Source organism: Silurus aristotelis (assembly GCF_946808225.1).
Source record: "Silurus aristotelis genome assembly, chromosome: 13".
NCBI lineage: Eukaryota > Metazoa > Chordata > Actinopteri > Siluriformes > Siluridae > Silurus > Silurus aristotelis.
In genome coordinates, this window is record NC_139586.1 from 15,908,317 (window position 1) to 15,922,838 (window position 14,522).

Below are 14,522 nucleotides of genomic sequence, written 5' to 3' on the forward strand. Positions count from 1 at the left end.
AGTTCTAATACAAAGACACATTCAGAACTTTGCAATTGCAAATTACATTACATTAAAGGTGTGTGTTCTCAGAAAAGACACAAATTTAGTCTATTTGTAGGCTAATGAGATTAAGGCTGGTTTCAAGCTTGGCACAGTTTGCTCATGGCTGATTTTGGGAAGAATGTCCTTTTCCTCAGGTGAAGTTTTAGATTGTTTAAAGAAGGTTTTTTCTAAATCTTTGGTCAAAATAAAATGATTATTATTTTAATGAATGTATATCTCATTAATGTATTTATTTCCCGCTTATGTATTGTATGAGTGGGTAGGATTGGTTAACTTACTTCAGAATGTGTGTGGCATTTACCAAGTGTTATTTGCTCCTACACTAATCATCAGACTATGATGAGATATAACGTTATTCGTCCCGCAGTAGGGAAATTTCTACCGATTTAAGTTATTACTTGACTTGGTGATATGGCCTACTTGTTTTCCTGCATGTCAAATGAAAAGAAAGATAAGAACGTACACACTGTATAAAATGTTTAAATGAGCTTAATACAATTTTATTAACTGTACTGACTGAATAAACCTGCTTTTATTTCCTCTCTGTGAGCCACATTGAGGCTCTTGTTTAAATGCTGTGAGACTTTTACCTCAGGGAATAAGGCAGATTGGTGTCTGAGGCTGATAATCAAAGTGAGGATTTATTAACCTGTGCATAAATTTAGATGTAGTCCAAGTGTCTGTCTACTCTTTGACTTTTAGTAAAAATTATAAAATTTTTATCACCACATTATCTGTGTAAAGCTGCTTCGAGATAATGTTCATTGTTAAAAGCGCTATACAAATAAAAATTGAATTGAGTAAAAGCGTATCGGTCATAATAACATCCAAGTTTATAATGGGTCTCATGGGCAGGTGTCCACATACTTTTGACCACATTGCTTGCATATAAGAAATATACAAATATTTTAAAGATTCTTTTTTCTTTGCTTTATTTAGTTCTTTTGTTTTCTCTTAACAGCAAACTAAACTTGGCACTCCATAGTAAATCAGGATGAAGTAGCGTGACATCAGCCAATCGTGTTGCTCAGACACACCCATTACATACTGCCACATTATTTTTTTTTGTGCGAAAGCATGTCATAAATAATCATCCGTGTGCATGCTTTTACATAAACCCTATGATCCTGTAATTGTAAGTTATTAAAATCTAAGTTCTTGCATTCGTGGCCAGTTAAGGTCAAGTTTATTTGAATGTTCTTGGATAGGGTAAAGGTACCTCATGGTGCACCACCCATTTGTTCCTATACAAACACTTGGGCATGTGACGTTCTCTGGCCAAGTTCCACACTCTAATAGCATGAAGACATGAAAAATAGTGAATTCCAGTGTCAGGAATGAGTTGGTGTCCGATTGTGGGACGAACTTAAAGGGTTATGTGCCTTTTCCAATTTAGTGGTTTAAAAACATTGTCATACTTATACCTCGGGATGGAGCGTGCCTAGACGATTAGTAATGCCTATTGTCGCACACTTTTGTGAAATATTACCCGGAGTAGCGAAAGTAGTAGCAGCAGTAGTTTAATAGATGTGTCAGTAGTATTAGTAGTAATCATCGTGCTGCGTGCTGACTGAATAGCAGGCGCTGAGGCTCAGCTCTGTGATATTCTGCTTGTTCCTCAGCTACGCCTGGCATGCATGCCATCTGCTGTCTATAAATCCAAACACACTGGAGTGGCTCTTGGAAAAGGTGGACACGCCGCACACGCTCTCATTATACCATTAATGGTGTTTTTTTTCCTCCTTTTTCACTACGCCATTTATGGGCATGTCGTAAATAGGGTTTTATTTGCTTTCATTTGGAAGCTGCTTGAGCTCATTCCTCTCATCAGCCAAAAGAAGACTGCGCAAGAAAAACAAGAAAAGGGATGTTGGCTTGGGTCGCGTTAGTTCATTAGTAACTGTGTTATTGATATATTTATGTAGGAGTATTATTAGTCATGGTATTGCATAGTTTATTTTCTTCAAATATTTTATTGGAAAGAGTTTTAGTTGTCCATTTGTTTTGATTCTGGTGTCCTGGTGTTACCCTACATGAGCCGTGATTTTACCATGCTGGTTAAATAACCAGCTATTTTTCTAGTTTGTTCATCAAATTTTCTGCTCTTGCTTTTAACAAGGCTGAAAGATGCTACTGATTATTAGGAAACCATGCCTGGTAGACTTTTACATTCGCAGATGATGGAGGGAAAAACTGCAAAAATTTGAAGAATTTTTTTCATATCATTAAACTACAGAGACCACAGTCAGACTCGGGGAACGTTTTTTCAGTCTTGGTCATGAAAACATTTAAACACTTTGGTGGCCTGTTATGTTGCTCTGGCTGCTGTCCAGAGATGAAAGAAATTCCTCGGCTTGGGTGGAGTCATGTGGAAGCATAACACATTGTAATGAAAACAGCATTATTGTTCATTTGTATGAACTAATTTGTTTATTTGAAGAAGAAAATCACCTAGTGGGACAGTGCAGTGTGATTTGTTCATCTATTAGTCATGCACTATTGCTTTTCTTTTATCGTGAACTCTAAATCAAACACAGTCAGGTCAGAGTTTCACATCAAATCTGTGTGTTTTAAAGGCGTGTTAATATTGTTGTGTTTCTCCCATCAGGAAGAGTACAGGGCAGAGGGCATCACCTGGCATAACATAGATTACATCGACAACACCGGCTGCATCAACCTCATCAGCAAGAAACCCACAGCACTGCTCCACCTACTGGATGAGGAGTGCAAGTAAGTATTCGAAAGCGCCTCTTCATTGAACAAGGGTGGTCCATGACACATGTAAGGCCCTAAAAAAAGAGCACAAACCTGTCATGCTCCTGGATCACATCAATTGGGTTTTGAAATCTGAACTGACATTTGCTCACTGTTAAGAAAGAAAACTGAGAATTATTATTATTATTATTATGTTAAGAAACCTCTTAAAATAGCTCGAAATCAGACTCTGTGGTTTTTATAGTTCAACTCTCATGGCACATTCTTCCTCTTCCTGTAGCTGTTGCTTTTCTGTTAAAGTACTGGCAGCAGCTCTTGTTCCCCCCAAGGCTAAAGGAACTGGCTATGTTTATCATATTCCTGCATCTCATTCCCTCTCTTTACTTCTGTCTGTCTATCCCTGACCTTCGCCCTCCTGTCACAGTTAGCCTTGCTGTGTAAACAGCATTAAAGATTACTAATATGTAATGTAGCATTTTACTCAGCCATTTTTATTTCGACCTTTGTCTGGTGCTGCTTCTTGTATTTTATGTCTTCGGTAACCTTCAGGGCTCCAATATTAATTCCTAATTTCAGTTTAAAAGGAAGCTGTACTAAGAAACCATGAATGGGTTCATTGTAGTAGTTGATTCTTCAAATAGTCCAACACATAGTAATTTTTGCTATTGTGAGTTTCACATATTTGTTTTTACCCTGTTCTTGAAAAATACATGTAATTATTAAATGTGTAGTGTTGCTATGGGTAAATTTTTTTCATAAGAATACTTTCAGTAGTTTTTAATGATATATTTTTAATCATTAAAAGCATTTTTATTCCTCCCCCTTTTTTTTCTTTTTTATTCAAGTCTTGCTGAAAATTGCTAGCGTGAAAGAAATGTGGAATTTTTTTTGGAAAAATTGCTTATTTTACTTCAAAGCTTAAACTTTAAAGCTAAAATTCTGTTCTGTCACAGCTTTCCGCAGGCCACCAACCAGACACTGCTGGATAAGTTCAAGCGGCAACACGAGGGCAACAGCTACATCGAATTTCCTACAGTGATGGAGCCAGCCTTTATCATCAAACACTACGCTGGAAAGGTCAAGTACGGTGTGAAGGTGAGAGCTGCACTCACTAACCCCAGGAGATTTACAGTTTTCTTCTGAATTCTCACATATGCTCACAGTGATTCAACAGTAGTGATCAAACATGATTAAAATGCTCATAAAGCAAATAAAAGCTGCTGTTATCTTCCATATGGCAGCGAATGATTTCCAAAGGGCTGGTTTATACTCGATGAATGAATTCTGCTGTTGACACACTCACTTGCGTTTCTTATGTACATATGGAGATCATATGCAACATTTACTAGATGGGCCGTCAGATTCCAAACACCTGTCTGTATGTTTTTTAAGAAGAAATGTTGTGCCCAGCAATGGTAAAGCTTTTATCTGTTTTATTTATTTAGGAATCTTGACAGTCCTGAAGGTTAGAACACAGACAGACCTTTTGGTAGAAAAAGGCTTCTATCTGTAATAGGTAAACTGTTAGCGGTACTACGCAGTAACCTTCTAGAACCCTAAATAACTATTTGTAACACAAAAACTAAATTGTTTAGTCAGTTCCACCACTAATATTTATGTTGGTATTGCACCACAGTAAATTTTCTGAGAACGTGGTTTCTGAGAACCAATCCGACCTCAGGATCCATGTGCAGTTGTCTTGCAAATTCAGTAATATCCTTAGCCTTAACAGTTTGCTGTAATGTTCTTGACGGACCTAATTTAATTGCTATTGTTTCTTCATCTTACATACGCGATACATTTAAGGAACTAATTACAAGCTTTCAAAGAGTACGCGCAGCATATCATAACTCTTCGCAACGTTCAAAGGAGCTCGGAGCTGTAAAGTAATCCCAGACGCGTAACACGATCACACTCGTTTTTATTCTTAACGCAGATCTTACCATAGGGTGAAAATAATAAACGCTGCTGGAAAATATGACATCATTGCATTACAGTGCATGTTGGTGTTCCTGTAATCAATTTTGTTGTCTAATACTCTGATTGGTGAGCATGAAAATGACTTTCCATAGGCTCCAGCAGCTCACTCATTTAAAAACATTTAAAAACAAATGGGCACCTGATCGGTGTTCTGTAAAAGCTGTAGTAACTTTTCTTTAACCCGAAGGACAAATGTGCTTAATCACACTGCCAGAACATGTCGTATTAATTAAATCATGATTTGGGGCTCTTGCACACGCGCACACATTCCGGCCTGTAGTTACTGCAATCATTACTGATGACTTGTATAAACATTGAGAGCGCTCGTGTCTGTTTTTGTTTAGTCTGTTGTATTGTGAAAAAGAAACATCATTAAAAGTAAATGGACCTCAGTAGAGCGCAATTGAGGTGCTTGTGCTGAACAGTGGGATGAATTAGTTTTTGCTAATGGAATGGTCTGTGTACAGTTTCATCTCTGTTGAATCATGTCATTAGGTTCACATGAACTGAGTTATCTAGCTTTATTCTTTTCCCTTCCTATACTGTACTTATTTTTCCTACACTTCTTACATTTGCTTTTAGTATTTTTTTCACATGGTATGTTGAGTAGTCTCACACTTCTGTTGAGAGATGGCTTTCATAAATGTTCATGTTTGTAGAAATGTAGGATCTAATATATTTGTAATTGGACAACATGCTTAGGGTTGTTCTTTCTTTTCCAGGTTTTTTGTTTCATATTTCAGAGAAAGCATTTCAGAGAGCATTTATTTTCCCTATATTATTTGAATTCTCAGTTCTTATTAGCAGAATGTGGATGTAACGCAACGTACACAGGGGCTTGGATGGATTTGAAATGGTGGCTTTTTGCCATAAGAAAAAGAAAATATTATGATATTTAAAATGTGATATTTTAACTACAGTTTAACTACAAACGAATAACACAATAAATAAAAGAAAAACAAAATGTGTTATTGAAAAATAATTAATTTTTGGGACATTGCATCACCCAGTATTTGATCGTTTTCCTAAAGTAGCACTTTGCTTGATTTTTTTTATTTAAAAGACACTTAACCTCATCTGTAATACAAGTGTTTTTCTTTGTGTATAAGAGAAACTTTGCCAATAGATTTTTCATATATATGGAGAAATCACTTTTTCCTTTGTTGAGTTTCAGGATTTTACATGTATACCGGGTAATTCAGCCAGTCTCTCTTTCTTCCTCCACACTCAGGACTTCAGGGAGAAGAACACAGATCACATGCGGCCAGACATTGTCGCTTTGCTGAAGAGCAGTAGAAACACCTTCATTGGTGGCCTGATTGGCATCGACCCGGTGGCTACGTTCCGCTGGGCTGTGTTGCGTGCCTACTGCAGAGCCGTGGTGGCCTTCAGGGAGGCTGGGAGGAGACACACTGAGAAGAAGAGTGGTGAGTTTTTTCTTTCCTGGATACACTGTGCAGAGGAATGAACAGCAGATGACAGATCTTTCCTTTTCAGGTGTTTACTCTAGTCACATAGGATGTAGTGAATGAGTGTGATACCCGTAGAGCTTTTTACTGGAGAATTTGCGGTGTGGAAGAGCAGGGCTCTAGTAAGACACTGGTAAAAAGCATTAGAGATTTTTTTTTTTTTTAAATGTGCAAAGGAAACACAAAAAGTTCTTCTTGCAGCAGTTCTCAGCTGTTTTTACTATTGAGCATTACCTAAAAAATGATGGAAGAGCAAAAACACTACGACCACATATTTTGGCTGGTTTCTCCGATTCACATAAATATTTCAGAAATGTTGATGTGAAATCATTCGTCATATTGGTCTTTGCATTATTGGTTACATTTGCACAACTGTAAGATTTTCAGCCGTGTAGTGCACATCTTCAGCTCTTTGTAACAGTCAGCAACATTCTCTATGAAATGACCAGCTGTGTTTCTTTGTCTTATCAACATCAAGAGCAAAGAAAAAGGAATCTGGAACAATTTTAAACATTATGTGTTGAGCGGAACTCAGAAACCTGTTTCAGGGATTGTAAGCGGATTAAAAGGATGACTGGGTGTCACTTTGTTTTTAAAAAGAAAATTAAAAAATTAACCTCGTTTGCATTTGGATTTAGATCACCAGTGTATCAATGTTAGCTTATTGTAGATTAACAAAGCTTGTATTGTTTATAATTCAACATAGTGTGTGTGGGTGTGCGTTTTTGCAAGCCAGCTCAGCTTCTGTATTTGCTCAGTGGTCCTGCATATATAGCACCTTTTAACATTTTCTTCTTCTTCTTTTTTTTTTTTTTTAAGATCTTCTTTAGCAGCTTTTTCCTTTTACTGTGCTGCAGGTATAATCTCATAGAGCAGTCAGCTTGGATCTTTTTGCTTCACTCAGATATGTCTCGTACTTACTTGAGCGCTAAAGGTGCAGGCGGTTGTTTGTTTGACAGCATGAGGCATCAGGCTTTAGTTTAAGTGATTCTCACCCTAGTACTGCCTCTTGAATGCTCCAGTTAGACTCAACCTTTTTACCTTAGACTGTATTTATAAACATACAACTCCTTCATGATGACTGTTTTATGAATGAGTTGTGTATTACTGCAAAGATAAATGGTCTCTTTATTTAGTTTAGTTTAATAAAACTACTCACAAAGAAAGGATTTGAAAAGAAGACATTGTGTGCACCACTGACGCCTGATTGCTCAAGTTATCTGCATTTTATGTGCCTCTTTCTTCCTCCCTCTCTTTCTCTCTCTCTCTATATATACATATGTTTGAAGCTTTGCAGATGATTCTCTAGTTAATTGCACATCTTATTTCTCCCTGTTTAATCTTTCTCTTCTGTATCTCTCTATCTCTCCCTTTTTTGTGCTTCCCAAGGGCATGACGCTGCTGCTCCATGCACAGTTTTGAAAAGTGTGGATAGTTTTAGCTTTCTGCACCACCCTGTGCATCAGAGAAGCTTAGAGATCCTGCAGAGGTGCAAGGAGGAGAAGTACAGTAAGGCTGCCTTTCCACTATTCCGTCTCCTCACTCCATGCACAAAGGGGCCAAGGCGTACAAGGGGCACCAGCTAAAACTAACCCAAAGATGTCAAATTGTGAGGGTCATTTTCTAGGAAATAAATACAAAACAAAGGGTGTGGTTTCATGACTCCGCTTCCTTTATCACGATGAAATATATTTCGAAAAAGCATTAATTGGAATAGAGTCAGCATTGGGTTTTTTTTGTGTGCACTAATATATAAGTAATACAACAAGTGGCTGCTCTTCCCCTTTGTGTCTAAACCCTTTGGTTCTGCACCTGCCTTTGTGTCAAATGACGCATCTGTGCCTGCACATGTCTCTCTCGCTAACGGCCGTCTTTGTGTGTGGGTGTGGGTGTGCGCGTGGGTGTATATGTGTGTGGGGTCTAGTGGCATATCGCTAACCTCTTTGACTTCAAGGCAAAGTAAAGACCTGCTCTCTTAGCATGCATAATAGCAGATATATCGATTTATACACCAACCAGGCATAACATTTATGACATTAAAGTTGTGAGCAGTAAGTGAATTACACTGATCTCTTAATCATGGAAACTGGGTGGAATATATTATTAGGCAACAAGTTTACATTTTGTCCTCAATGTTAATGTGTTAGAAGTAGGAAGAATGGGCAAGTGTAAGGATTTGAGCAAGTTTGACAAGGGCAAAATTGTGATGGCTAGACGACTGGGACAGAGCATCTCCAAAACTGCAGCTTTTGTGGGATTTTCCCAGACTGCAGTGGTCAGTATTTAACAAAAGTGGTCTAGGGAAGGAACAGTGGTGAACCGGCAACAGGGTCATGGGCGTAACTTGCGTAGGGATTAATGGCTGGCCCGTGTGGTTCAATCCAACAGATGAGCAACTGTAGCTTACCAAAGAAGTCAATAGTGTTAATGCTCGACAAGTCAGGACTGTTTTGCAGCAAAAAGGGGTACCAACACAATATAAGGCAGGTGGTCATAATGTTATGCCTGATCGCTGTCCATAAAGTTATGCCTGGTCAGTGTATATTTGTATGCACTTTTTACTATATTTCTGTTATATTCTTAATTCTGATTAGCACTTTTTTTTTTTTCTTTTTTTAAAACTGCAGCTCTGGCAGTAATGCAAACTACAAATTACTGGTTTATATGTAAAAAATATATATTTCTATAGTAAAAGCTTAATAGAGATTAATAATAAGTGTTGTTAAGGAATAATAATTAATCATTACTTGCTCCCAAGTTCACTTGCAGATTACACGTTTGAATAAGTTTACGAGAGCCAAATTGGCTATGTTTGATTGGCTCTTTTTACTCTGTCACTCACACTAGTTAATTGTAGGCATCTGTGAGCACATGAAAGCTAAAAAGGAAGTATAGCAATTTTCTCAGAGTTTTTTACGTGGCCCTCGGATGTACCGGTTTGAAAAACAAGTGCGGTGGCTTCACAAGTCTCAGACCTTAACTGTTCCCAGTTGGTAGGTGTTATGTGACTGGAGAGAGGTGGCTGCGGGTGGGAATTGGACAAGGAGAAATGTATTTTACATCGGGGAAAGGAGTCTCCAGAGTCAGAGATTTGTAACTGTCAGAAGCAAAGCTTATGTATTTTGACATGGAAGAGACTTTTTTTTTCCCTCTTATTAACTTCCAGAGAAAGACAGATTGATCTCTTTTTTTCCATATGAAATTATTATTATTATTATTATTATTTTTTTTTAAGATTTGTTGTTGCTTTATAAAATGTTTACACTCCGTCTCATTCCCAGCATACCCAGTTCTGTAAAATAAACACCATGAATGAGAGGAAAATAATTTCAATAAGAATGAATTCAGTAAAGAAAAGCAGGAAAGATTTTCAGATTTATTAGTCTATGCAGACACAGCTCATTTTGACTGTGCATTTCTCTTCTTCTCCTCATGATTAAAGCATGTTTTATAAACTCATCATTTCCCATCCACCCAATTCATAATCATTGTTAATTTTATAATCGCACACATGAAGCTCACATGTGCTCTTATCTGTCTGGTGTGTTTGTAAAGTTGGTTTAGTGACTCAAGCGCTTGTCCTTTGTAAGAGATGTGTTGTGTGTGTGTGTGTGTGTCTCTTGTCTCAGGTGGAAGCAGGAGGACTCCTCGCACACCGCTCTCAGATCTTCAGGGCAGTAACAACGAGCGCTCGAACCGGTAAGAACTCAGAGTATAGTGTCATATACAGCAGATTTAACATATACTTTTATTTATGTATTTTTTTTTTTTTTATCTAAGTTTTACTTTTTACATGATTTCTATTTTAAGCAGTTAAGCAGAAGGGAAGATATAATGCAAAAATCTCTTCTTCAAACAAATATGTAAAGACTAGGGTTGCAAAATTCCTAGAATTTTCAAGAAACTTTCCTCTGGAATTAAGTGAATATATGGGAATTAATGGGAATTCACTGGGAATCTACAAAATTGCAGGTTAGCCTATAACAGGGAAAATGTGGTTGAAAAAAGGCATACAGCCAGATTTTATGCAATTTCAGTTGAATTTCTACCGTGCGCACGCACACAGCACACTTACTGCAGGGCTGCTAAAGCCACACCTCTACACGCACTGTGCATGCCCCCTTAACATAATCGTATCATTTCTTCAATCCTGCACACAAAATAATGTCAACAAATGTCCATCTGAATCTTTGTCATCTTATGACAAAACTAATGTTTGTTTGTATATGATAGTTTATTTAAATGTCCCCAAATTTCCCACATACATTCCCACAAATGTCTTCAAAATTCCCCAGATGAAGTTCTAATTGAATGAAATTTACCTGACATTTTCTTGCCCCTTTGAAACCCTAGTAAAGATATGGAATACTGGTAAATAAAGGAAATCCACTATAAATGAAAAGTACAATGATTTAAAAAATGAAGACGACTCGAACACTGACTAGCAGCGATGTGGATAAGATCCTTTCTGTCCTTTAAAGAGGACAGATAAGCGTGCGGCGAGCACAAGAATGCCTCCTTCACTTCATACCTCCTAAACGACTCCATGGTATTGAGATTAGCCCCCGCGTCCTCGGCCAGTGGCTCACAACAGCTCCTTTGTTTTCCCTCAATGTGATTTGCAAGCGCACACGCTGGCTGGGTTACAAAGTGTGCACTAAACTCCATGCAGCTGCTTCCTGTGGTGTTAAAGCGCAGCTCTGTGCTCACCCAGAGGACAGAGCTGAGAGGATACACACTCTCCACTGAATCTTCCACCACCACCTACAGTCTACCGCAGAGCATCTGAGTTCTTCCAAACCTCACACTGACTCTGACTTGCAGCAGGATTCGCTCTCGAATGGGCCTCACGCGGCATCTGCTTCTGATAATCATCCACGAAGGAGTCCAGGTTCACAAAGCCTGAAACTATTTAGATGGTTTAACTTTTTCTGCACACAAAATAAAGATGTTTGTCTTCGTTTAAAGAGTGAATGATGGGTTTGACAGGCATCTAGAATGAAGCATGAGCCTACACCCTTTTTCTGAGATCATCATGCATGAAATTTAAACCTAAGAAATGCTGGAGATTTTTTTGTGTAACCATTAGAAAGAGTGGTCTGTCTTTCGAATATTTATAGATCCAGACTGCTAGATAATTTATTTATTCAGGGAAGTTTGGTTCATATCATTTTATGAAAGTAGTGTTATTTACAGTTCCTTTGTGCTGCATGTCCATGCACGCCAGAGATTTAAAATCACCCAGAGGTACTGGACCAGCCGTTATTACCGTCATAATGCATCTGGACCTGGACCTTTGGGCTCTGACTTTTTCTTGAGCATGTTGGATATAATTTCACAAAAATCACAGCATCCTCCAGACTTTAGACCACAGCTTTACTGAATATAAAAAAAAAAAACACTTTACAGCATTTGAAAAACAAACTGATCTCTTTAACCAATTCAGTTTCACTGTTAACTAATTAGAATTTAGCTTATCATCCCATTTGTTAGACGACCTAATGTATAAGCCTACTCTGATTTAGTTCTTGGATCTTTTATATGTGCCAAAAGCATTACCTTAAAAACTTTAGGAATGATCCCGACAATCAATTTCGTTTTGCAAAAATAATCACAACTCCATAACATTCCCACCTTGACTGGAATTGTGTAGTTGTTCCCCAGGACTGTGCATAAAACTGAAGCTTCAGTCCCGGGCCTTGTTCTGTCTCTGTGTGTGGTGAAGCCACTGGAGCAAGTTTATTACACACACACACACACACACACACACACACACACACACACACACACACACACACACACAGAGCTGCAAAATAAACCTCTCTGCAGCCACAGCCCTCCTGCTGCCCCACGAGTTGGATGTGCTTTAGCTTTTCTTTGCCTGGACACAACAAAGACTTGCAGCGGATTGTCTTTTTTTCTTCCCCATCTCCTCTTTTCTGTTTAGTCCATGCCTAAGTGGTTTGTGTTAAATGGTTTTCACTGGGATTAGGGTTAACCGTCCTGACCGCCTAAAAGCTACAAGAGCTTCTGTTTGTTCAGCCGGGGAAGGAGAAGCAGCTTTACCTTGAAGGGCCAGTTCTTGAAGTTCTCACAGGGATTTGACTCAGAGTGCTAGCAATCAGTACACAAACGAAGTGTCATTTAATTTCCCTAGATATGCAAAGGTGTGGACAGAGAGTCGATTAAAAGAACATTACTTTCACATTAGTTGCTCATAGCCTAATGAAAAATATGAACGATTATATTGCGATTATAAAACCCAATATTACCATTTTAATGACGTATGTTTTTGATCTGAGTCTTTGTATTAAGCATCCACTAAATCTTATAATACACATGGTTAAATATGTTACAAAATATAATTGTAGTATTTGAGAAGAACTGTGTGAGCTTTCAATATTTAACGATTTAACACAACGTGGTGTCTCTGCTTGCATGAAAATCAGTTCAGAAAGTTCCTGTAAAAAGCACCTGGATTGTTTTCTACAAAACTGCTGATTATTTTTACTATCACAAAGCAGGACTAGTACTGGTGTAGGGACTTTCATCTTTTGGAGTCCTGTTCCGCTTAAGGGCATGAACAGGTTCTGCGGCAGGAGTATATCGGTAGGAGAATGTTGAGGATGGAGCCGCCAGGAAGGAGGAAAAGCAGAAGACCAAGGAGGAGATTTGTGGATGTGGTGAGGGAAGACATGCAGGTAGTTGGTTTGAAAGAGGCAGATGTAGAGGACAGGGGGGTATGGAGACTGATGATCCGCTGTGGCGACCCCTAATGGGAGTAACTGAAAGAAGAGGAAGAAGTAGGTAACAACCAGAGGTGGAAAGCCCTGGAAACAACTACTACTACTGCACTGAATGGTTGATGGGAGGAGAACAAACGCGCTAAATTCGCAAGAAAGAAAGGTGGCGGCGGACAAGACAGATGCCACTGTTGCAGCCCCAGCTGAAAGCAAATTCATGAATTTATTCTGAATTGCAAGTTGTTAAATGGATTCGCTCACTTTCAGAATTCTCAATCTGCATTTTCGATTGCTCTTATTATCATAAATAATGCTGTAGGAGGAGATTATTGATTAGATTATTTTTGCTGTGATAGTTCATAACTCACTTTAGACCCAAGTCATGGACTGTAGTGGGGTTTCTTTTTTGTTATAGCACTTTAATTTGGAAATGATATCCCCTTGTTCTTTTTAAACTACACTACTACCTCACCCCTGCTGTTAAACTTCAGTAAATCTTACTCTGAGTACATTTTAAATGAGCTACATTTTACTTGTACTCGAGTAGATTTCTCAACCAGTAACTTGACTTGTACTAAAGTAAAATTTTACTGTAATAACAATACGCTTACTTGAGTAGGATATTTAATTATTCTTATCACCTTTTGATAAACACGAGTTCAGGTTTGTGCCTTTTGTGATGGTTTACATGTTCTCCCTGTTTCCATGTGACTTTCCTCTCTGTTTCCTTACTCCATCAAAAAGCATGTGGTTGGTGAGTTCCTGTCTAGTGATCTTTTAGAGGCTTTAGATCCATGGTGACTCTGTGCAGGGCTTCCTGAAAATGAATGAATGAATTATGGCATTGAAAAAAAATTTTCCCAATTGGATCATGTTTCCCTCCATAGCGTCAATATCTCCATAAGCTTCATGCCAAATGCCAAAAGAACACTTCGCAAATGCACTGACAGCTGTAGTCAAGATTTTCAGCAGCAGAACTATGTGCTTCATGAACGATACTTATGTGCTGAAGTCATCCACATGGAGCCCATGTGCATGCAACTTTGGAACTGAGCTGTAGATACTTTTGAGAATGTGCATACTTTAATTTGATGTGCATTTCATATTTTGCCCATCAGGGATGGCAAGAATGGACGCTCTGGGAGACAAAGTCGATTATCTTCCGGTGGCTCAATCGCAGATGAAGATGGGATTTTCATCAACTCCACCAGCAGCAAGCTCCTAGAGAGAGCCCATGGCATTCTGATGTAAGTTTATTTTTTATTTTTATTTTTTCCCCTGTTTGTCACGTTCCCCAATACAGCCTTTCTGAAGAAACAGCAGATTTGGGCCCACCACCAAACTTTTTAAACATATTGTGCAGTGTGACCATATTCTGGTCTACTGTCAATCATAACTTTATTTTCTTCTATGTGCAGGAGGAACAAAAACTACAAAATGAAACCCAGTCTTCCGAAGGTGACTATTGCAGTACTGCTTATCTTTATTTTAAATTTTAGTTGTGAGAATTTCCTGGAGATTTTGATGTTGGTTTTGGTGTGATGCGCCACAGCACCTGCTGAACGTGAAG

The 14,522-nt window shown here is 38.3% G+C and overlaps 2 protein-coding genes across 24 annotated transcripts in view; one reads left to right on the plus strand and one right to left on the minus strand.

Annotated features, from left to right (window-relative positions):
* The window catches only part of rxfp3.3a2 (relaxin family peptide receptor 3.3a2), a 446,825-nt gene that overhangs the window by 325,648 nt on the left and 106,655 nt on the right, over positions 1 to 14,522 (minus strand). The window lies entirely within an intron of this gene.
* Positions 1 to 14,522, plus strand: part of myo9aa (myosin IXAa) — a 92,250-nt gene that overhangs the window by 59,645 nt on the left and 18,083 nt on the right. For 16 of the 23 annotated variants that reach the window (XM_083558690.1, XM_083558668.1, XM_083558686.1 and 13 more), the window contains 8 exons: positions 2,654 to 2,775; positions 3,714 to 3,855; positions 5,972 to 6,167; positions 7,599 to 7,718; positions 9,839 to 9,908; positions 14,071 to 14,199; positions 14,371 to 14,410; positions 14,505 to 14,522. The exon at positions 14,505 to 14,522 is cut by the window's right edge and continues 105 nt beyond it. In XM_083558690.1, coding sequence (XP_083414816.1) covers positions 2,654 to 2,775; positions 3,714 to 3,855; positions 5,972 to 6,167; positions 7,599 to 7,718; positions 9,839 to 9,908; positions 14,071 to 14,199; positions 14,371 to 14,410; positions 14,505 to 14,522 — 837 coding nt within the window. The remainder of the gene's footprint in view (positions 1 to 2,653; positions 2,776 to 3,713; positions 3,856 to 5,971; positions 6,168 to 7,598; positions 7,719 to 9,838; positions 9,909 to 14,070; positions 14,200 to 14,370; positions 14,411 to 14,504) is intronic. The other 7 variants (XM_083558670.1, XM_083558682.1, XM_083558672.1 and 4 more) reach the window with 1 other exon arrangement.